Source organism: Lithobates pipiens, unplaced genomic scaffold (assembly GCF_037356315.1).
Source record: "Lithobates pipiens isolate NorthernLeopardFrog02 unplaced genomic scaffold, aLitPip1_a1.2 Scaffold_18, whole genome shotgun sequence".
Lineage (NCBI taxonomy): Eukaryota > Metazoa > Chordata > Amphibia > Anura > Ranidae > Lithobates > Lithobates pipiens.
The window spans coordinates 63,752,276-63,776,566 of NW_027507758.1; the positions used below are offsets into that span (position 1 = coordinate 63,752,276).

Below are 24,291 nucleotides of genomic sequence, written 5' to 3' on the forward strand. Positions count from 1 at the left end.
CTTCCAGTGGGATCCCCCACATTGCAAGGGTTAAGTGCTTATTAAGACTTGGGGTAGAGGTAAGTTGTAATACCTTATTCTTCACTCTGGCAGGCTTCCTCCATCTGTACAACCCTGGAGCCTCTTTTCCAAGGCACTCCAGCCTGCTGACATCATCTAGTACAATGTAGGCCCAACAGTCTTGCATTGTACGCAAGGGTGCCGAGGGCCCACCCACAACTTGCAGAAGAGGAGAACTCTGTAGCGAGTAAAGAGATAATGTTTACTCCTAATTTTTTACCTTAATGGTGGCCATACATTCTTTGATTTATTTTTTATTTTTTTTATCCAATCAATCTGCGGTTCGATCAAAACAATCAAATATGTAAAAAATGTTATAGCCATAACTTCCTTTCCAAAAGATTAAGATATTTGATTATGATTAGACTCGATCAAGCGGAGTTGATTGGCCAGGGCAGAAAATTGATACGTTTGTGTCGATCGGCAGCACTCAGATACCTTGTTCATGGATACAATCATATTTCAACAGATTATTATGCCTATCGTTCAAATGGGTTGTCAGCTATAAATCAATTATTCTGATTGGAAGAGAGCGATCAAAAAAAAGCAATTGATTGTTTATCGAAGCATGTATGGCCACCATTAGACTTAAGCAGTTCAGGTCTTTGGATGTACTATGATGGCTGCTAATGCAGATGCAGCTTTTGTTTAGTTGGCTCCTGGCTTAAGAGTGATGTGGCGCCTCCCACTGGTGGCTCCCATCCACCAGTGGTTCCTGGTCTTTCCCCCTCTTACTGGTAGCCCAGGACTACAACCGTCGGCTTCAGGATGGAGAGCAGTGTGAGAGCGAGGCATATCCATGTCTGGATCTCACATGTAAACAAAGAAATTGGTAGCAAACGTGATTTAGTCACTTCTGGATTCAGGTCCACCATTTCCCGTTACAGCCAGGGGACACATCTAACAGGGGAGACATGGGGGTCTGTTAAAACCCTTAATTTCTCCAAAAAAGGGTACCTGCCACCAACTCAATGCTCTCACATGGGGGTTTATTAACCCTTTTTGATAGCAATGAAGTAAAAATAAATAAAATATAATTATAACAAAATGTCATAAATTGCAGTAACCCCCTTTGCCCTGTACACACCTGCAAGAGCACCCCCAGGGTGCACATGCATATATAAGCCACGTTCGCACCAGGTGTGTGACATCTCACCGTGAGAAAGAATTCTAGCACAAGAGCTCCTAGTTAACTCTAAACTGATGAGCTGTAAAAACTTTTACTTTGGCGATTCTTGGGGACCATTTTTCTTTCCCTCCAATATCACGGGTGCACACAATTTTAAGGCTTGACATGTTGGGTATCTATTTACTCGACAAAACCTTGTATTTTATTTTTTTACCAATAAATGGGTATTCAATTGTGTGTGTGTGTGTTTGCGCTAAAAACAGGGGGAAAAATTCCTTCCTGATCCTCCGATAGGCAATCGGATATTCCCTGGATCAACTGTACCTATTAAGGTCAGTACCCAGTTATATTCTGTACACCTAGGAAAGAATCCAGGCCTTTTTTTAAAGCAATCTACTGAGTTGGCCAGAACCACCTCTGGATGGAGTCTATTCCACATTTTCACAGCTCTTACTGTGAAGAAACGTTTCCGTATTTGAATAAGAAATCGTTTTTCTTCTAGACGTTAAGAGTGCCCCCTTGTCCTCTGTGATGACCTTAAAGTGAATAACTCAACACCAAGTTCACTATATGGACCCCTTATGTATTTGTACATGTTAATCTCCTCTTCTCAAGAGAGAATAAATTCAGTTCCTCTAATCTTTCCTCATAGCTGAGCTCCTCCGTGCTTCTTATCAGTTTGGTTGTCCTTCTCTGCACTTTCTCCAGTTGCCAGATATCCTTTTTGAGAACTGGGGCCCAAAACTGAACTGAATATTCCAGATGAGGTCTTACTAATGATTTGAACAGGGGCAAAATTATCTCTCTCTCTCTCTCTGGAGTCCATACCTCTCTTAATACAAGAAAGGACTTTATCATGTGACCTAACAATGTGCAACTATCTTGTTTTTATTTTACAGGGCCTCTGCTTCAAGAAAATCTATAATGTTCTGGGGGTTTAGGTAACTATATTGAAAAAGAAAGATTTTTACGTGTGTGCAAAAAATGAAACCATTTGCTCTAGAGCTGAACTGGTTAAGCACCTTGCAGTGCTTCGGTGGAAGGGAGAGGCTCTCTGCTAGATATTACTATTTTTTTTAGCAATTTCGGAGTTCATATTAAATACAAATTGAATGGATTGTTTAGGTTTGTCTTCTTAATATTACGGAGTTTTGGTAAATTTAGAGGAGCTTGTACAATCAGATTTGTATAGTATACGGTCAGCTTCAAGGGCTCACATAATCTCTGCTGATGTGGACATTTGGCCAATGTGCCCTTTCACCTTGTGTGCTCTCGTACAAAGTTCCTTTTGTATCTCTAGAGCTTTTCCTGCTTTGCTGGCTGCCGTTTCTGTATAGATATGTGAATAGAACATGAAGGTCATAGAGGATAGAAGAGGAAGAGACGGCGTTCTGCCTCTGAAATGTTAAGTATCGCCTCTGGTCGTGCAGCGCTGCTAAACTCCTCCTTTTGTTTAGAAGTGGTGGCTTGACAATAATTCTTCTGGTTGCGTAATGCGGTGATTCTTCTCTACTGTGTCAACATAGATTATTGTGTACCTGTACTGCTCAATGTGTGGGTCTCCACAATACATACAGAACACTCCTAAGGAGAAATGAAGTACAATAACAGCCTAGATCTATAGATAATGTGCTGCTTGGTGTTTCCTCTATTATACAGTTTTTCTGCTCAACCCCAAGAAGAGAGTCTATCCAGCCTAATGCACACAGGCCAAAAACGGTAGACTTTCAGCCCATGTGCACAGCTCCCTGTTTGACAGTAGCCGGTCTCACGACCGGCTTCTGTCTAATAGGCATGCTGGAAAACCTCTGATCTGCATCCAATCAGCCAATGGCTGCCAGCGCTGATCAGTGTTTCCAGGCGAGCTTCAGCGATATGAATGGCCAAGCCGGCGAGGACGTCACTCCCGTGCATGCACGCAAAAGTTGCTGTTTATGGCACTGAAGGAATGGCACAGGTATGCTGTTCAGAGTGCATGCGCCGGTCATGTCATCAGCTGCATCTAAACTAAATATCTCCTAAACGGTGCGCATTTAGGAGATATTTACTGTACCTAAACGTAAGCCTTATTTATAGGCTGACTTATAGGTAAAAAATCATACAAGGGAGTTTACTCCCACATTAAGATTGCTTTAATTGAATTCAACAGACTGCAAATTTTGAACTAACCCCAGATCTCCACCTCTTCTCTGTCTCCATTAACCAGTGCAAATGCCCATTATCTGCTAAATTAGTCATTTCAAATGGTGTGCAGGGGATGTGTGCCTAAAGCTCATGAATTGTATCCTCCTGTTGATTAAAGTAGATGTAATCCGGATGGCATTAAGGCCTTCTGCACACTGTAAATGAAGCCTTCTGCACACAATAAAAAAATAAAAACACTTGTAAGTGCGTTTGGCGTTTTTTTTTTTTTTTCTGCCCAAACTCCCCTCTGTTAGCCTATGTGTCCATGCACAGATAGGTATTTACAGTGTAGTTGAAAATAAAACATCACTTGCACATTCAGAAAAGGAGCATTTCAGCAATAAAAAAATGCTTGATGCACCTAAACGCTAGGTGCGTTTAGCTCTTGAGCGTTCATTTATTCCCTTAGGCAGAATGAGTTAATATTCTGGACAATAGAATGAATGAATACCAAAACGCTTGACACACATGTGCAAAATATGTCTTTAGGCACAGTTTTAAGCTGCTTTATTCCTGCCAGGAGCAAAGCCGTACAGAGGAGCTGGGCAAACAGCCAGTGTGCATGAAGCCTTAGGACCCTTTCCAATGGGTGTCTTCTGTTCTGATCATCGGAGTATCTGAGCAGAGCAGAGCGGATGACGGGTCCGTGTTTCCCCTAGTTTCTGCAGAGTGGACACAGACAGACCCCGCTCTGCTCTATGGGTGGCTGGGAGTGAACAGATTCCACTGTCCAGTTACACTTGGCTCCTTCTGATCTGGTCCACCCAAACGTAAGAGGACGTAATCCTCACAATTTTTTTTAGCAGGCCTGATTGGAGCCAACAGTCCATAGGAATGCATGAACTGTCCGATCAGGTCTGCGTGAAAAACTTACAGGTAGACCTGATCGGATCACCCGTTGAAGGGGCCCTTAGCCCCTGTACACACGGTCTGAGATTTCGACAACCAAATCCGTCGGATTATGTCCGAAACTGTTGCATACACACGCTCGGACTAAGTTGTCGAAAAATCAGATCATTCAGAACGTGATGACGTAATTTCGTTACGATGGGACTACGTTCAGGTTAGTAGCCAATAGCTTTGATGTAGGAATTTGATCTGAGCATGCGTGGCACTTTGTCCGATCAAAATTCTCTACACATGATCGGAGTATGTCCGATCGAACCAGTTGGTTGGAAAATATTTCCAACAAGTTGGAAAATTGGGTCCGACGGATATTCCGACAGAATCAGTCCAATGCATACCACACACAGTCGGATTATCCGACAACACGGTCCGATAGGACACATTCCGACGGATTCTCCAACCGTGTGTACAAGGGCTTAGAGTGCTAAAGCTCTGTGTATCATAAACAAGTGTTTTTTTTTTTTTTCTTTTATCACCTTTTTTCAATCTCCATGCTGGTGATCTTCGGCAGTCTTTGCTTTATAGTCTACTTCCTGTCTACATGCACTTCAGCAATGATTACACTGCATTTTCCCAATGGAGACAACAATTGACCATGCAAGGCCATTTGTAGTATCCATAGTACGTGAGTTATAAGGTGACAACATAGGAGCACAGTTTTGGGAGACAGGGGCAAAGCATTGTCAGTTGTCGCCCAATTACTGGAAGTGCCTGAGCAAGGATCCTCCTTGACATTTGAAAAATATAAAAAATAACTTTTCAAATTACATAACCACTTCTTTCCTGGATGTCTTTCTGTCGATACCTTTAGGCTCTGACCTGAAAATCTGCATACAGATCAGGAAAGTACTGAAGGGATCGGATCAGAATGACAGGCGACTAGTATTTTCAGAAGAAGAGCTCTTTACTTCCACAGCACAGGTTTCATTTAATTTAAAGAGGACCTCCCTCCTTTCCCATCCCCTACTCTTTAAACCTGTCAGTAATCAATGCAGGGGAAATAACAATTATACTTGCCTATATCCTTGTGATTTTTACTTCATACTTGCCATTTTTTGTCCTGCTGTGCTGCCTGGGTCCCTGTTCTTGCGTCGCCATTTTAAAAATGTCTGTGATACTGTGTGTGTGCAAAATAAAGCATGATGTATTCTGACAATTAGGAGACTGCTCCGCCGTCAGAATATATTGATCAGTGCTACTGGCTACAGCCTGCAGCACTGATCGATCGGAAGATCGACTTCTGTACAACCAGCCTTTCCATACATAGATTAAAATTCAGTCGGTCCCTGCTGAACTGGACAAATTTCGATGTATGGTCGGCTTTGGGAACCACACTTTAGAGGTACCTTTTTGATGCAGAACTGTGACATCACATGTATTTTCAAATATATGCAATAAAAACATTTTAACAACTTGAAAGGTTGAAATAATTAAACTATTTTGCAGACTAGCTGGAGTGTGCACTCAGGAATTTTTGTATTGTTTTATAGAACATCAAAACTAATGAGTCAATGTGCAGCATATAATAATTATAGTTGATGAGCTAATAGTTGTTTGGTCATGTGACTGACACTTTCTGCGTTTGTAATGCTTTTTTTTACATAGAACAGAGCTCTGTTTTTCCTATCTTGTATTTTTCTGAATATATATTAAAATCTCCTAGCAAATAAAAAAACACCATATACTAGTCCAATCATTTAATAATTAAAAACGTAATTAATTTTGAAATGGTACGGATATCTTTATATTACATTCCTACATTCTCCTGCATAGCGATCAGTCATTATTCACGGTGCTGTACAAAAACAATTTCTTAACTCTTTGCTAAAGATATCTGACGAATGGACAGGTGAGTGTGGAGCGGTTCCCCATCAGCTTTAAAACTCAGTTCTCAGGGAACTATTTTCACCACGTCGTGCTGGGGATTCACTGCAATGGGCGCTATGGCACGCTGGGCATGAGCCGGAGATCGGACCTCATGGACAAACCCTTGACCTTTCGGACTCTAAGTGAGCTTATTTTTGAATTTGAGGACTCCTACAAAAAGTATTCACACACGGTGAAGAAAGTGAAGATCGGCTTGTATGTTCCCCATGACCCCCACACTTTCCAGCCAATCGAATGGAAGTATCTTGTCATCAACATGGGCAAGATGGTAAGAGCAGACGTCAAGAAGGAACTGGAGAAGCACGCCCGGGACATGAGAATGAAGGTGAGTGGTGTGCTGGAAAGGAGGAGAATTCACCTGGCCACTAAAAATATCAAGACATTTTAAAGCCCAGCTTTTTAGTTTTGGACACATTGGGGAAGGAATAGAGTTGTTGTCAGGTTTTTATCATGGTAGTTGTCCTCCGTACTTTTGTCGATGGATGAATGCAGTGTACTTCCAGGTGATTTCAGCTCACAATTGTGATCCGTTCAAAAGGCTTCTGAGTTCCATCTTAGAACCTTCAGGTGGTCATCTGCATATGACCTCCTTTTTAGATACCTACCTTGGCATTTCCATTGACATGTATAGGTAAATTGTTCCAACATGAACAAAAGCTATGTATACAGGCAGTTACAGAATCTGATTTGTATGTCTGAACTTATATTCAGTAGCCTAGCTATTCTCAACCAGGGTTCCTTGAGCTGTGGATGAATAATCTCCCATTATCTGATGATGCCAGTATAGATCAGTTCTAACGCCACTTGGCAGAGCCAGCAATATGACACCAATGATCTTTTTAGCCATCTGTAAGGGGCGTATCATTCCAACTGGCCATCAATATATGGGATGTTTTAGCAGTGACGCCTGAAGAATTTATATTAAGAGGTCCCTTGAGACCTGAACCTTAAAGGGTTCTTCTGGGGTAAAATGGTTGACAAAGGCTACAGTAGATAGTTGGTGATCAATTTAAAGAAGGGGTCTCAAAACTTTCTAAACAGGGATCCAGTTTACTGTCCCTCAGACTTTAGGGGGGCTGACTGTGGCCATTAGGAGTAGAAAAGGTCCAGACATCAGTGGGAATAAACCATGCCCTATGGTTGGTGTCAGTGGGAGGAATTGTACCCCATCGTGGCAGTCATTGGGAGGAATTGTGCTCTGTCATTGTACCCCATTGTTTGTGTCACTGGGAGGAATTGTAGAATGTAAATATTTGCCAGCATACCAAGGATCTTCAATTGCATTCAAATGATTTTTATTGAAGAAAGATCACATCACAAACAGTGTAGTGCAACATTTCGGAGCCGCGCAGGACCCCTTCGTCAGGAAGTACGAGTACGAAAGTACGGGAGTACGGAAGTACGAAAGAGTATACTGTTTGTGATGTGATTTTTCTTCAATAAAAAACATTTGGACACAATTGAAGATCCTTGGTGTGCTGGTGAATATTTACATTCTGTCGTGTATGGTCCATTATACAGTGGTCACTGCAGCACCCGGTAACTTTGAGAGGTCATTCCAGGAATGTGTTTAATAGGAATATGGACTGTTATTTGGGAGGAATTGTGCCTCTTCACCGGTCTCAGTGTGGGGGGGGGGGGGGGGGGGATTTGTGCCCCATTGTAGGTAACAGTGGATGAAATAGTGCTCCGAGGACCACTGATTTGCATGCATTCTAGTCCACTGAGATGCCTGGAAGTGGTAATTGTCTGTGAACAGCAGTTGCCTGGCTGTCATGGTGGCATCTGGCTTCAATACTATGTCACTAACCTAGATCAAGTATGCAGGTAAGGACTTTGACTTTACTGTAAATTTTCAGATCTCAATGCTTTTTAGGGTTCAGCAAATCATAAATTAGAGAGATTAGAGAATCTGCAGAACAGCCAGAAGGCAAGTAACATTTATAGGCCAAAGTCAGCAGTGACACTCCCTGCATTGGTTTACTTTCATCTGCGGAGATTTCCCTAATGTGCTGACGATGAAGTTGTCTCTAGATTTCCCAGGCTCATAGCAGAAACCTCAAGTTATATCTCTGTAATCTTTGTAGATTCTGAAGTCCTCCAGTGTTCAGTCTCCTGTGAAGGAGAGAAGAGGAAAGTCGGTGTCGCCTCCCAGAATCCGCATCAGTCCCCAGCGGAGAGTCTGCAGGAGAGACAAGTCGTGAGTATTGAATATTCACCTTCTAGATATAAACATGGATGAATGGATTTTGTACCATTAGCGCTTTTACTTTTCTGGTTGATTTGGCTTTTACATTGTTCTGAATTCTTTTTATCATCAATCCACGGATTTCTGGAATCTAACTACTTAGTACCAGAGCCCTTCACTTTCACCTCTGCAGCAAAAAAAAATAAAAAATAAAGCCAGGTAGCTCCTGTATGTCATGTACAAAGGCTGCGTAATGTGGCTGCTGATGCAGTGGTTATTACCTCTAGTGCTCCTTAGCATAGGCGTGCGCACAGGGTGTGCTGGCTGTGCCTGGGCACACCCTAATCATCCTGTGTGGTGCTGATTCCCCCTGCTTCCTCTCTCCCCCCTGCAGTGCTGCCATCTTCCCTCCTCTCCTCTCAGGAGTGGGGAAGGGGCTGGTAAATATTTCATTACCCGGCCCCTTCCTTTTCTGAATGAACACAGTGAAGTGATGTGTACTGATCGCTACCGTCTTCATTCTTAACTAAAGCATAATAAACTCTTTACTGCAGAGAAAGAGACCGGGAGATCTCTGTCCTCAGTTTCTTTCTCTGTCTCAAAAGTGAAAAATCAGGGGTCTATGTAGACCCCTGATATTTCACCTAAGCCCCATATTGGGGCTCCTAAAAAAAAAAAAATTAAAATTGGAAAAAATAATAAAAAATAATAAAAATAAAAAACTACTGACACTGTCCACTGCCCTACTGACACCAATTTTTGCTCTAATGACACTGTCCACTGCTCTGCTGATATACGCCTATGTGTGCTTGTGCTCTGAGGTGCACACCCTAATGTAATAGGCTGTGCACACCAATGCTCCTTAGTCAGCAGAGCCATGGATTTACTGAACTAAAGACAAGGTAGGTAGGGTCTGGTGCTCGCTTTGCCACAAACCCTGGCCCTCTTTTCAGATTGAGGTTGGTCTTTGGAGAACTTATAGTAATCATTGAGCTCTGCACCTTGCAGGTACTTGATTTTATGTCATATTTTGCTGGAATTTGAAAAATATTGAGGGGGGGAGAGGACTGTAGTAGTAATTTTATATACCAAGCACACTTCTTTGTTAGGCCTTTATGCTATACCAAGGAGCCCCACCACCACATCTTGTCTTTTCACTATGGCAGCTCTTGGGAGGATAGCTTATTATGGAAAAGCTTGGCGTGATAGTGATGTTCTGAAGTGACTGATAAATAATTCTGACACTTTTTTTTTTTTTTTTTTTTTTTTTTTATCAACCTAACCTCCTAGTGTTGCCACAGTAATAGACAAACAGCATGGAAGCGCTAGAAACTGGAGTACACCTTAAAGCATATATGAACTCTAACCTGTTAAAACAATCCATTCAGTTTAACCACGAAAGGACCGGAATGATTTGCTTCCTTAATGACCAGGCCAATTTTTTGCGATACGGCACTGCGTCACTTTAATTGACAATTGTGTGATGTGTACCCAAACAAAACTGATGTCCTTTTTTCCCACAAGTAGAGCTTTCTTTTGGTGGTATGTGATCACCTCTGTGGTTTTAATTTTTTGCACTATAAACAAAAAAAGAGCGACAATTTTGAAAAAAAAAAATTATATATATATATATATATATATATATATATATATATATATATATATATATAACTTTTTGCTATAATATTCAAAAAGAAAAACAAATTTCTTCATCAGTTTAGGTCAATATGTATTCTACATATATTTGGTAAAAAAAATCACAATAAGCGTATATTGATTGGTTTGCGCTAGAGTTATATCGTCTACAAAATAGAGGATAGATTTATGACACTTTTATTATTTCTTTTTTTACTAGTAATGGCAGCGATCTGCGATTTTTAGCGGGATTGCACCATTGTGGCGGACAGATCGAACACTTTTGACACTTTTTGGGGACCAGTGACATTTATACAGTGATCAGAGCTAAAAATAGCCACTGATTATTGTATAAATGTCACTGGCAGAGAACACTAGGGTACGATTAAGGGGTTAAGTGTTCCCTAGGGAGGTGTTTCTAACTGTGGGGGAAGTGTACTTACAGGGAATAGAGAGAGATCGCTGTTCCTGATCACTAGGAACAGCAGATATCTCTCTACTTCCCTGTCAGAATGGGGGTCTGTTTGTTTACATACACAGATCCCCATTCTGGCTCGCTGTGGAGAAATAATGCCGGCCACGCGTGCCCCCTATGGCTCTTAAGGTGGCCAACGTACACCTGGGCCGACTCGTACAGCCCTGCCAACCTGCCACAGTATGACGGTGGCTGGTCGGCAAGCAGTTAAAAGAGAAATGCCAAGCAAAACAATCGTCTGTGTGTGTGTATATCTATTTATATCTCTCAATATTGTATCTTAATCTTAAAGCGGGAGTAAACCCGCTGAAGTTTTTTTTTGACCTGCAAAGGAAAAGGCATAATGAGCTAGCATGCACCGCATACTAGCTCATTATGAAATACTTGCCTTAGAACGAGGCCCCGACATCTCGCCCGATCCACGCCGAGGGAGCTGACATGCGCGTGGCAGGTTTCTTTCCGACAAGGTCTGGCGTCTGCCGGACTATCAGCCGAGAATCACCTGTGCGCATGCGCCGCTGCAGTCAGCGGCGCATTGCGAGGGTAATATCTCCTAAACCATACAGGTTTAGGAGATATTTTTTTTACCTACAGGTAAGCCTAATTATAGGCTTACCTGTAGGTTAAACTTATAAAATGACTTTACTACCACTTTAAAAAAAGAAAAAAGGTATTTCTCTACGTGTTCTCATGACCTCTGTTCTCAGCTGCATAAGGGGCTCATACTTTGCACACATGATCTGAAAATCGGTCAACAGATCTTTTCTATTCAATTAGGCAGGCCCTTGCACTACATAGTTAAAGGTAAGTCTAAGCCCACGTACACACGGTCGGAGATTTTGGCAACCAAATCCGTCGGATTTTGCCCGTCGGATTTTGCCCGTCGGATTTTGTCCGTCAGATCTTGTCCGAAACTGTTGCATACACACGGTCGGGCCAAGTTGGCAAAAAATCCGATCTTTCAGAACGTGATGACGTAATTTCGTTACGATGGGACTACGTTCAGGCTAGTAGCCAATAGCTTTGATGTAGGAATTTGATCTGAGCATGCGTGGCACTTGGTCCGATCAAAATTCTCTACACATGATCAGAATATGTCCGACCAGCCCAGTTGGTCGGGAAATATTTCCAACATGTTGGAAAATTGGGTCCGACGGAGATTCGGACGGAATCAATCCGATGCATACCACACACAGTCGGATTATCTGACGACACGGTCCGATAAGACACATTCTGACGGATTCTCCGACCGTGTGTATGCGGCATAAAGGAAATCGAACAACAAAAGTGGTATAGTGTGTATCCAGCTTAAGGCTTCATTCACAATGGTACTCCTGCATTTTAAGTTTTTCTAAATTCAGGAAAAAGTCTGAGAAGTATAAAAAAACTTTAAGTCCCCTTACATATTGGGCCAGTCTAACAGCAGTGTGTCCCTACCAGCATCTTGTGACTGGGACATTCAGGTGCAGTGTCTAGCTCTGAAAACCGGCAGCCTGCAAAAATGGCAGACGCTGGACTGGGCTTTGTACAGATTGGTACCTGTGTTCAGAAGAATGCCCAGGGCTCTAAATGTGGGTACCACTCAGTACAGCATTCGGCCCCCGTCCTGCAGCAGGACTAAACCTTCCATGTGTAGTGATCCTGCCTTCCATGTGCCATAGTGATCCTTCTTTTCTTCCATGTGCCATAGTGGTCCTTCCTTCCTGCCTTCCATGTGCCACAGTGATCCTGCCTTCCGGGTGTCATAGTGATCCTTCCATGTACCATAGTGATCCCTCCTTCCTTTCTTCCATGTACCATAGTAATCCTACCTTCCTGCCTTCCATGTACCATAGTGATCCCCCCTTCCTTTCTTCCATATACCATAGTGATCCTTCCCTCTCTCTCTCCCTAAGGTTGGTTCATACTGCAGTACTTATTGTCTGTCTCCATCCTGGGTTCCTCAGGTCCTTAATAATCCTCTATTTTAAGTTTTCTGTCTATTTTCAGCATATAAAAAACCAGATATATTGAAAGTAATTTTCTAAATGATTGTGTTGAGGTTTATATTTATCCCTAAGACTCCAGCTTGTGACACAGCAATCAAAGCATATTTTATAGGTGCAAAGAAGCCAAAGTTTTGTTTAATCATGGCCCCTCCCCCGATTGTTTGGCCACACCCACTCTTTGGTGGGTGTGGCTACGCACGTCGCAGGTCGCTGTCTCCCTGAAGTGTCCCTCGTTCTCAAGTTCAAAAGTCGGGAGATATGCGTGTTCAAGGGCAGGCCAAAAAAAGGTGGAGTTGGGTGGTGCCAAGGGGGGGCAGCAGATTCCGCCTAGGGTGTCAAATCCTTGCACCAGCCCTGACTGTCACTAAAGTAATTCTCTATAATTGCTCTTCACTCCTTCCCCAGTGGCTACTTAAAAGATTATGTAGTAATGTGAGTGGTTGAAAAGCTGGGCCAGCACAGACCCATTAGACACTTAGAAGATGGGGGGAGGGCCATGGTGATCAAGAAGTGAGGGGGTATGGCAACTGTGCTAGGGAATTGACTCTTCCTGAAGATGTCAAATTTGGTAGCAAGTGCAAAGGCCAATTTCAGGTGAGTAAAAATGATTTTATGAAAGAAAAAACCCAAGGCACGTAGGCTTTTAAAATACTTGATTATTGCGTACCTTCGCTGTCAGGTTTTTTTTAAGTTGCTGACAGGGTCTCTTTAAACACTGTACTTTACTACCCATTGCGCCCTTTTCATTAACAGTATCATGTTCCATATGCAGTAGACATGTACACTGTAAGGGCCAGAGGTTGCCTATGCGGTCATCCATCCTGCATGTCTGTGCAGCCGATACCTCATGTTTTTCCTGGTGAGTCTGGATCTTTATTACCCATTAAACTGCAAATCGGCAACATATTTCTTTTTGGCAGGATCAGATAAGAAGCCTTTGAAGCGGCTCTGACAGCCAGCTGGCCTTGATGTAAGTTTAAGAGCCAAGAGACTTGGCTAATAAGGCCCTGGGAGGTTTCACAAAGAGGATTCTGCCAGTACAATAAAACCACCATTAACTTGATGGACATCTTGGCCACAGATGTCTAAATTCCTTGCTCTTAGAAGTTTATCTACTTGAGGAGAAGCAGTTTTTTTTTAGTTTTTTTTTTTATTATTCTTTATTTGTACGTTACAAAACAGAAGGAAACCATAAGGACAAATAGGACAACCCATTGCATAGCCATTAACACCTAACATGGTATGAGCTACAGTAGTTGGCATCACCGTACTGGTAGTTGCACGTAGATGCCTTAGGACTGGATGGAACGCTAGGCAGAGAACAGACTAGGGTTCCCATAACATAAGATAGTAAGTGTTAGCAGTGGAGATATAGGGACCTGTAACGGAAAGAGGTTACAAAGTGCGTCCTTCATCATATGGGTAGCATAATGGTGTCAAAGGCCACCCAACAATTACTAAGCAATAGTTAGAGCAAGTATTTACCCAGTAGTCAAGGACTGGGATCTGAAAGGTGGTATTCATTTAGGGTTTATTGTGTAACATGTGGTAGGATATTTAAGGGGGGCAGATGGTTATATAAGAGGCAGTGAAAAGAAGGGGGGAGAGTATAATGGGGAAAAGGGGGGTGTCACCAGCAGGGGGCACACGGGTGGAACTGGGGAAAGGGACTTTTCACCAGTCGGTATGATGTTATTTAAGGGGGGGCCCACAAACTCCGTCAGTGTCCACCTACAGCATAGCCTTGACATTAACCAGTTTAAGCAGCTAATAGTCCTTTGAATTCACTGCAGGTGAATTCAATTGAGCCACACATTATTAAATTTGGTTTGTATATTCTTTATGAAATGTGTTAGACTCCCCATCTACCTGATTTCCTCCATCCTTCTGATTCATCGTTGGGCTGTTAGTTGTTGAGAGGACTTCCATAGTATGTTCCATAGTACATAGCCAGTATGCACGACCATGCTGCGTTAACCAGGTGGTGCAATATTAACTTTTTATCGACCGATGCCTGGACCGAGTTATGATGTAAAAGGAATAATTCAGGTGTCTTGGGGAGTTTACGATCAGAGAATTTTCAAGTAATTTTCATGGACCTAAAAACCATCAAGGGAGTGAAAGGACCTAAACACAGATTATAGGTCAGGAGGAGTTAATATTTTATTAAAGATTTGTGCTGTTGAGGAACCAAGTCTAGTGACCAATTAGAGTCCAGTCCAGTGGCGGCTGGTGAGGTTTTAAGATAGGGGGGTGCCAGACCCAGCCCTTCCTCTTTGACCCGTCTCGCTTTTTATAAGCCCCACCCCTTATAGAATCCACACACACTGTCCCCTGTAATCCACTTGCTTCCATCCATAGTATCAGGAGTATACAGCTCAGCATCACAGGAGTATATAGGTCAGCATTACAGATAGGATATATAGAGCATTAACACCCCCCCATCCTAGGGCTCGCAGCACTGACAGCACCCACCTAACCCCCCCCCCCCGCCCCATCCAAGGCAGGTCCAGCAGTTACCGGGCTTGGAGAGAATCCTCCTGTGTCTCTACTCTCCTCCACAGTGCGGACAGCTCCGGTGGCTCCGGTGTCCGCTTCTCATGCTTCCTCCCTCTGTGTCTCCTCCTCTGCCAAAACGCTAGGCATCTAATAGTATTGCCTGGCTTTGGCCAATCAGGAAACGGGTCTCGTGAAATGCCTTCCTGATTGGCCATAGGAATCCATGTACCCGGTGTCCTGAAAGCGCAGGGATGAAGGGGGTGGCGCCTGTGCGCCCTTAATGCATGGGCCGCCACTGGTCCAGTCCTCATTTATTTTATGGTAGTGACTAGCAGCTGATTGACTGTTGATGATGTGTCCCTAAGCCATGTGGTTAGATATATTTAAACCTGATATTAAAGAGAACTACTGAGCTTACACAAGAATCAGAGTATTCAGCCAAAATGTGCAGTTTTAGTAAACCGTGTTATTAGCCTGTATCATTGGCTTCACTTACAGTGCCTTGAAAAAGTATTCATATGTCTTGAAATATTGCACATTTTGTCATGTTATGACCAAAAAATGTTAATTTAATTGTTTATTGTATTGTTCAACACAAAGCGGAACATAATTGTGCAGTTGATGGAAAATTATGTTTTTCAAAATGATCTGAAAAGTGTGGCGTGCATTTGTATTCAGCCCCCTTTACTCTGATACCCCTAACTAAAATGTAGTGGAACCAATTGCTGTCAGAAGTCACCATCTAGTAAATAGTCCACCTGCATGTAATTTAATCTCAGTATTCTGTGAAGCCCTCAGAGGTTTGTTTGTAAACTTTAGTGAACAAACAGCATCAAGGCCAAGAAACACACCAGACAGGTCAGGCATAAAAAGTTTTGGAGAAGTTTAAAGCAGGGTTAGGTTATAAAAAAAATATCCCAAGCTTTAAACATCTCACAGAGCACTGTTAAATCCATCATCTGAAAATGGAAAGCGTATGTCACAACTGCAGACCTACCAAGACATGGCCGTCTACCTAAATTGACAGGCTGGGCAAGTAGAGCATTAATCAAGCAGCCAAGAGGCTCGTGGTAACTCTGGAGGAGCTGCAGAGATCCACAGGACAACTATTGGTCATGCACTCTACAAATTGGGAATCTGGCCTTTATGGAAGTAAGAAGAAAGCCATGGTTGTAAGAAAGCGATAAGAAGTCCTGCTTGTAGTTTGCAAAAAGCCATGTGGGGGACACAGAAAACATGTGAAAGAAGGTGCTCTGGTCAGATGAGACCAACATTTTACTTTTTGGTCTCAAAGAAAAATGCTATGTGTGGCAGAAAAAAAAAAAAAACACTACACATCACCCTGAACACACCAACCCCACGGTGAAACATGATGGTGGCAGCATCATGTTGTGGGGATGCTTTTCTTCCGCAGGGATAGGCAAGCTGGTCAGAGTTGATGGGAAGATGGATGGAGCCAAATACAGGGAAATCTTAGAAAAACCCCTGTTAGAGTCTGCAAAAAACTTTAGACCGTGGCGGTGGTTCATCTTCCAGCAGGACAATGACCCTAAATATACAGTCAGAGCTACAATGGAATGCTTTAGATCAAAGCATATTCATGTGTTAGAATGGTCCAGTCAAAGTGCAGACCTAAATCCAATTGAGAATCTGTGGCAAGACTTGAAAATTGCTGTTCACAGACGCTCTCCATCCAATCTGACAGAGCTTGAGCTATTTTGAAAAGAATGAGCAAAAATGTCACTCTCTAGATGTGCAAAGCTGGTAGAGACATCCCCAAAAAGACTTGCAGCTGTAATTGCAGTGAAAGGAGGTTCTACAAAGTATTGACTCCGGGGGGCTGAATACAAATGTACCCCACACTTTTCAGATATTTATTTGTAAAAAATGTTGAAAACCATTTACCATTTTCCTTCCACTTCGCAATTTATGTGCCAGTTTGTGTTAGTCTCTCACATAAAATCCAAATAAAATACATTACGTTTTTGGTTGTTACACCTGGACACCGGAGCAACACATCTATATGGACACTTTGGACATCGCATACCAAAATAATCAGAATTAATATGGAGTTGGCTAATAACAGCCTCTGACCTTCTAGGAAGGTATTTCTGAAGGTTTTGGAGTGTATTTGTGGATATTTGTGCCCCTTCGGCCAAAAGACCATTTGTGAGGTCAGGTACAGATCCTGGATGAGAAGACCACCTGGCTTGCAGTTGGCATCCCCAAGGTGTACAGTAGGGTTGAGGTCAAGGCTCTGTGAAGAACTTGCGTTCCTCCACACCAATCTCCTGGCACAGTCATACTAAAGCAGAAACTTTTGTTAACAGAAGATTGGATGCACACTCTTTAGTATTAGCAGTACAGTATTGGAAATAGCACAATAATTTGAAGGGGTTGTCTACATACTGTTGGCCATATAGTGTACTTTTTTGGAAGGATGACTCTAAAGTTAAAGTTGAGAGGCCTTACAAGTACCCCTGTTATGTTGATAGCACATGATGTCTCTCAGCTTTTAGTTTAAACACATAATAGATGGAGGAGGGAACGCAAAAAAACTCATCTGAGATTTATTCCAAAAAATTTACGGCCAACTGGACAAGTAAGTAAAAATCTATCATGGATGGAAGCAATAACACAAAAATAGAACAATTACAGTGGTTACAAACTGTAGTGTATCTGTGGGGAAAATATGTCGGAAACAATACAAATTTTACTTTAATGATCATGTTTGCCTTATTGGATGATGAGATTTTTTCCCCATTGCGGTCATACCAAGTTTCCAGACAGATGTTCCCCGGTTGGTAAAATATAATATTCCTATATTAAACAGGCTACTGATCTTAACATAATAATACATTCCTGAAATACTGGTGACATAACGGACAGGTGCAGGATCCAATGGTGACGTAGGGCTCGTATAAAGTTAAATTTATCCTCGTCTACATGTCAGGGTGTAATTATAGATTCTGCTGCCTCATGTCACACTACTCCCCTCTCGGTGATATGCCAAGGCTTGACAGTCCTCTCCATTCAAGCAAGCCGAAATATTTTCCCTTGTAAACGCTGCTGTTGTTATGAGCTAGTCATTGGGTTAAGGCAGGATAAGCATCATGGTCCAATTATGTTCTACAGTGAGCCCGGCAGCTGAAGTTCAGACATTACACGAAGAGCTATATATGACCCATGAGGTCTTATCATTGACATTTCAGCGAGGACTCCTGTTCCATGTGCTGATTATTATTACGCATTGCATAAACTCTCAGTCTTTCCCATTCACCAGGCTCCAGAAATATCCAAAGTGTAGTATCTACTAATGCCTCTGAGGTCATTGGTATTCATAACTCCTGATTCTATTTGTGCTCCCCTGCCTCAGCATCCCATCTTTACGTAAGCTGTAGAGAGGCAAATGCCATCCTGCCCCAGCTGTCACCGTATCCTTGTTGACATGTGAGCTTGGAGCTTTAACGTCACTTGGAAGCGGCTGGTGAGGAGTGAACTCTCAACAGAGGACATGTCGGACTGGCTAGCTCAGATGTTAAACTTGTCCCATTATTCATTTAGAAGACCCATTCACGTAATATTAGAGTAGTAAACTTAAAGTGGTTCTAAAGCCTTAAGGTTTCTTACCTTAATTTACCCCCCCCCCCCCCCCCATTATACTTACCTGAGCCCTATCTCAATCCAGCACTGTGCATGAGAGCAGCGGCTCTCCCTGCTCTGTTACAGGGCAGATCCATAGCAGCTGGAACTATTGGCTCCATCTGCTGTCAATCAAACTCTGTGACAAGCGAGAGGGTGCCCCTATGGGGGCACTGGCCAAAGAGGATGAGCCAGGAGGGACCCGAGAAGAGGAGGATCGGGGCTGCTCTGTGCAAAAACCAATACAAAGAGGTAAGTATGATATGTTTGTCATGCATACTTTCGTTTTTCATTTTTACTCCCCCCCTAAAATATTTCAGTTTGTTTTTCAATTGAGTTGTACAGTTTATAGGTCACATTAAAGGTGGAAAAAGTTCTGAAATGATTTATCTTTGTCTCATTTTTTTTACATCACAGAAACCTGACATTTTAACAGGGGTGTGTAGACTTTTTATATACATTGTAACTGCCTGGTGTCAAGCTTTAAACATGATACTGGGAAAATATTATTTTTATTGGAAGTAGTAACAGGTGATATTGTGCAAAGCGTAGAGATGTGTATGTATAGCAGTGTTTCTCAATTCCAGTCCTAAAGGCGCACCAACAGGTCATGTTTTCAGGCTTTCCTTTAGATAAAACAGCTGTGGTAATTACTAAGGCAATGAAACTGATCAAATCACCTGTGCAAAATAATGGAAATCCTGAAAACATGACCTGTTGGTGCACCTTGAGGACTAGAATTGAGAAACACTGATGTATAGGACAATGACCTCACATTGAAGCTGGAAAACCTTCGTTTCACATCCACTAACTACAGTAGTATGTGGCCTAGGAGTTAGGTTGGCAACTTCCTTCAGATGCTGCTCATGTGGTTAGATTGCTTTGAACCACAATCCCTTAAAACAGATTTTAGCGAGCACAGGGAGGTGATCTCATAAATGTATGCTCCTTGTTTGTATAGTCAGCAGCCAAAGTCACCTTCAACGGTAATCGAGGTCTTAAACTTGGCTGTGCTTTGTCATGGGTTCTTGGGACACAAAACTGGCTGAACAGAATTAAAAATCCTTCAGCAGATAAAACCAATCCCATAAATATCAGCTTTTTATTTAACCATTGTAAGATGGACAGGCTTTAATGGTATTAGCAGTGGGGGGTACCCAGGAACAGTCCAACTAAGTTTGTCCTGCACTTTTATTCAGCAAGGCAGCAAGCAAACACCGTTTCAATGCAGGACACCTTTGTATAGCACTCAAGCCACTAACTAAACTTATGTTTTTTTCCTAAAAACGGTTTGCTCATCTACATTTTAAAGCCTAGTACACACGATCAGAAAATTGTACGAAAGATCTTGCTGTCAAAGCGATAGTATGATAATCTGATCATTGGTACACAGCTTTCAAGCGCTGAACAGTTCATCCGAAATTATCCGAAGGGAAAAACTAAGACCTTGTACACACGATCGGACATTCCGCCGGATTTTGTCCGAAACTTGTGTTGCATACACACGATCGGACAAAGTTGTCGGAAAATCCGATCGTACGTAACGTGATGATGTTATTTCATTACGATGGGACTACGTTCAGGCTAGTAGCCAATAGCTTTGGTCTAGGAATTTGATCTGAGCATGTGTGGCACTTTGAGTGGAATTCTCTACACACAATCGGTCAAAGTCCAATCAGATCATGTTGTGGGAAAGTTTTATAGCCCAGCTCTAAAACTTTGTCCGTCGGATATTCCGATGGAAACCGTCCGATGGAGCCCACACACAGTCGGATTATCCGACAGCACTGTCCGATCGGACATTTTGTGAACAAGGGCTAAAACTATTTTGAAGTACAATTAATACCCTAATATCGTAAGATTTTCATTTATTCAGTACAGGTTTTGTCTGAAAATACAATACAAATACATTGCATCACTTCCAAAGTTGTATTCTGTTGTACGAGAATTTTTGTAGATTGAGCAACCTCTTCATTTTCGAAGACTAGCACCCAAAAAACCCCCCCAAAAAATGAACGATCATTCGTCTGATATTCTCATCGTGTATACGACCCTTTAGTGTTTTTTCAGCACTCTCCGTTTCATCCAGCAGCAGAGAGTGAGCCCTGAACATCAGTCAGCTCAGATAAATAAAGGTTTTTGCACAGCTGAGACCAATAATGAGGTCCGCCGGGTAAGATGTGGATGGACCTAGGAATAGATGCTTTATTCAACTCAAAGCTCTACAGTCTCTGGGCTTCAGGACTTAGATCAGAACTTTCTGAGAAATGTAAAAGTTAGTTTTCTTCATAGCAGACACAAACTACAGAGCTCCTCACTATCTGTAGAGAGAAACACAGATGACATATATCTCTAAAATCCTACCAGCCAGGGATTCGCACTGTTCACTTGGACTAATTTGTATTTGCCTTTCTGTGGGGGAATGTGTGAATGAATTAGCCATTTGTATAAGACATTCTCCTATAACATATTCTCTTTCCTAACCACACACTTGTGTTCTTGTTCTCAGGCCGGCGATAACAGACAAGAAACCAGCAGACCTTAGCACTCTGAACGACGTCGGATACCAAATTCGTATTTAACAAGGAAGTGACACAAGAATCCCTGGTGCTTCCCTTTGCACTTTACCCCCATTCACCCCTATTTTTTTTTTTCTAAAGATCTGTGACTATTTATTATCAAGTTTTTATTTATGCTTTTAATTGAAAGATTTGCATTTTTACACTTTTTTGTTTTTCATTTTAAATACCAATTTTGCAAGCTTTGGAGAAACCCCACGGTCATGCTGAACACAGTTCCTGCATGTCCTCTGACACAGTAATTATCTTTTTTTTTAATTTGGTCACTTCATATCTCTTCCCCCGTTATCCCTCCAGAATTGACACTGTGGGTACTTGCGTCCCTTCTCCAGGGATACAGCATTGTGTATTGAATACTACGAAGTATTGAAGTGAGCTTTGTCTGTAACCAGTGTGAGGAGGAGACCAGATCCAACAGCGATACATTTCCTTCAGCTTAAGCTTCACAGCCTTCTGACGCGTTCCCGCACCGTGGAATACAAGATGGCTGCCTTTGAACTGTACGTTATCTGTCATGTACGGCAAAACTTTTATGGCAGTTTCAGCACCACAATAATTTTTAGACTGTGAAATCGGGCTGCACCGACTTTTACTGTTTTATCAACACTTTAAAAGCATTATGTACGTTTTTTACAAAATGTGTCTGAAAGCAGCAATTCATAGAGGAAGTGAGTATGATAATATAAGAAATGGTGATAATTCCACATGACAATATTGAAACATCAGCACAAACCTCTTTCAGGTTAAAAAACTTTTTTTGTTTTGTTTTGTTTTTTAACTTCCTTCACTAGTCACAGTTGGGCTTATGCAAGAACATGAACATTCAGTCTTAACCACTGTCTCGGTTCCATACATTATACTTTTTTTAGTGTTTGTAGTCTGCCATAATGTACTAAACAAAGGTGTTATGCCCCGTACACACGATCCGAAAATCGTACGGAAAATACCGCTTTCGAAGCGATCGTACGATAATCGGATCGTTAGTACAGAGCTTTCGAGAGCCGATTAGGACAGTACATCCGATATTATTCTATCGGACATGCACGGAAATTTTTTTCGTACGATGCCAGATCGTATGATTTTCGTTTAATCAGTACAGCTATCGTTCGAAAATGCAATACAAATGCATTACAACACATGACATCACTTCTGAATTTTTTTTCTGTCGTGCGGGAATTTCCGTGACTTTAGTAAACTCATCAGATTCGATCAGAGATTAGCATGCAATAAAAAATGGACGATCATTCGTCCGATAATCTCATCGTGTGTATGGGGCATTAGTGCACTCTACAATTTTAGTAAATTATCTTGTGCAGCTGTGCATGGTAGCCAATCAGCTTCTAACTTCTATTCGTTAATTAAGCTTTGACAATAAAACCTGGAAGCTGCTTGGTTTCTATACACAGCTGCACCAGATTTTGCACTGTCCAGTTTTAATAAATTCAACCCCCTTGTATTTATTTTTCAGGACAAAGGGCTTTAATTTGATAATGGATTAGGATGTATATATTTTTTACTTTCTTGGTTTTTGTTGGGAATAAGTAGTATAAAAGAAAAAAAAATGCAATTTCCTGTAATTTTTCACATCACATTTATATAATTTGTGCGTCCCCCATATATTTACTTCAAAAATATAATTAACAATCTGCTGAGTATAAATGATATCACCTTAGTGTGACTTTTATGTCAAATAGCAGAAGGGTCAAAGTGAATGCATGCATTTTGTTTTAGGAGAGCTTTAGTCTCCTTTTGACGCTACATTGCGCCGTACGGAGGGAAAAAATGGTTTGCGTAAATTGTTAGCACACCATAAAGATAAGATTATGTTACATTGAAAGGGGGCACAAATTAGCACAGTGGTGACTTTTACAAGAATGATGGGGCATTCACATATGTGTCCATTTGATGCTTGTGCAGAGAATGTCATCCAGATCCTCTGACATCATTGTTGTAACCTGAGGATTAATCTGGGGAGGGATATATATATATATATATATATATATATATATATATATATATATACATACATACATACATACATACACACACACACACACACACACACACACACACACACACACACACACACACACACACACACACACACACACACACACATACACACACACACATATACACACACACACACACACACACACACACACATATATACACACATATACATACATATATATAAATTATATATTTTTTTTTAACCTCCTTCTTCATGGAAGCTCTGGATCTTATCAGACACCCATTCAGCTGTGCAGTGGCAGGTCACTTCTAATAGTCATCTATTGCTGGCTGAAATGAAGCCAGCAACAAATTACTATAGTAGTGATCTATTGCTGTAGGGAGAAGCTGCAAAAGCTCTGCCCGCACCTCTATACTCCATGCGATTGCATTGCCTACACTTCTAATGCAAAGCATCTTTCAGGCCTGTTCACACTTGAGCATACTGGAATTGTAGGCAGAGTCGCGTGACTCTGCCTACGATTCCAGAATTGCAGCAAAATACGGGATGCGTTCACGGTGCCATTATTTCTTAATAGCACCCGAAACACTGTGTAATGTTGCTGAAACTGTCATGCAACAAGACGCACGAAAGTTGTGAAAAAAAAAAAACGCAACACCAAATGCGCCTAGCTCCGTTCCAAAAGTTGGTACATGAGCTTCTTTGGTGCATTTTTGGAGCAGAGGGAGGCCCATTCCACATAAATGATGCCACTTCAAAAAGCAACACGACGCTTAGGTGTGGTGAGGGCCTCAGGGTCACCGTCTACTTCCTGAGCTTAGATGCTGGCTCAGAGATGACACAGTCATGTAAACCCTGCTGCCTGTGCATTTCATGGCTGTGTTCACAAATGTTTGACAAAGATCAGCCTAATTCTGCATACACACGACCGTTTTTTCTGTCAGAATAAACTCTGACGGTTTTTCTGATGGCATTCCGCTTAAAACGGACGTGCTTACACGCGATCACACCAAAGTCCGATAGTTTAGAACGCAGTGACGATGGGACTAGAAAAAGGAAGTTCAATAGACAGTAGCTAATAGCTGCCCTTGCATAATTTTTGGTCCATCGGAACAGCATACAGACAAACGGTTTTCCTAACAGA

The 24,291-nt window shown here is 41.9% G+C and overlaps 1 protein-coding gene across 1 annotated transcript in view; it reads left to right on the top strand.

The window, feature by feature from the left end:
• VASH2 (vasohibin 2) overlaps window positions 1-23,185 on the top strand; it is a 152,989-nt gene extending 129,804 nt beyond the window's left edge. Inside the window, exons 6-8 of the mRNA XM_077485754.1 lie at window positions 6,110-6,491; window positions 8,254-8,366; window positions 21,103-23,185. Of these exons, the coding sequence (XP_077341880.1) occupies window positions 6,110-6,491; window positions 8,254-8,366; window positions 21,103-21,175 (568 nt within the window). The 3' untranslated portion in view covers window positions 21,176-23,185. The remainder of the gene's footprint in view (window positions 1-6,109; window positions 6,492-8,253; window positions 8,367-21,102) is intronic.
• The last annotated feature ends 1,106 nt before the right edge of the window (window positions 23,186-24,291 follow it).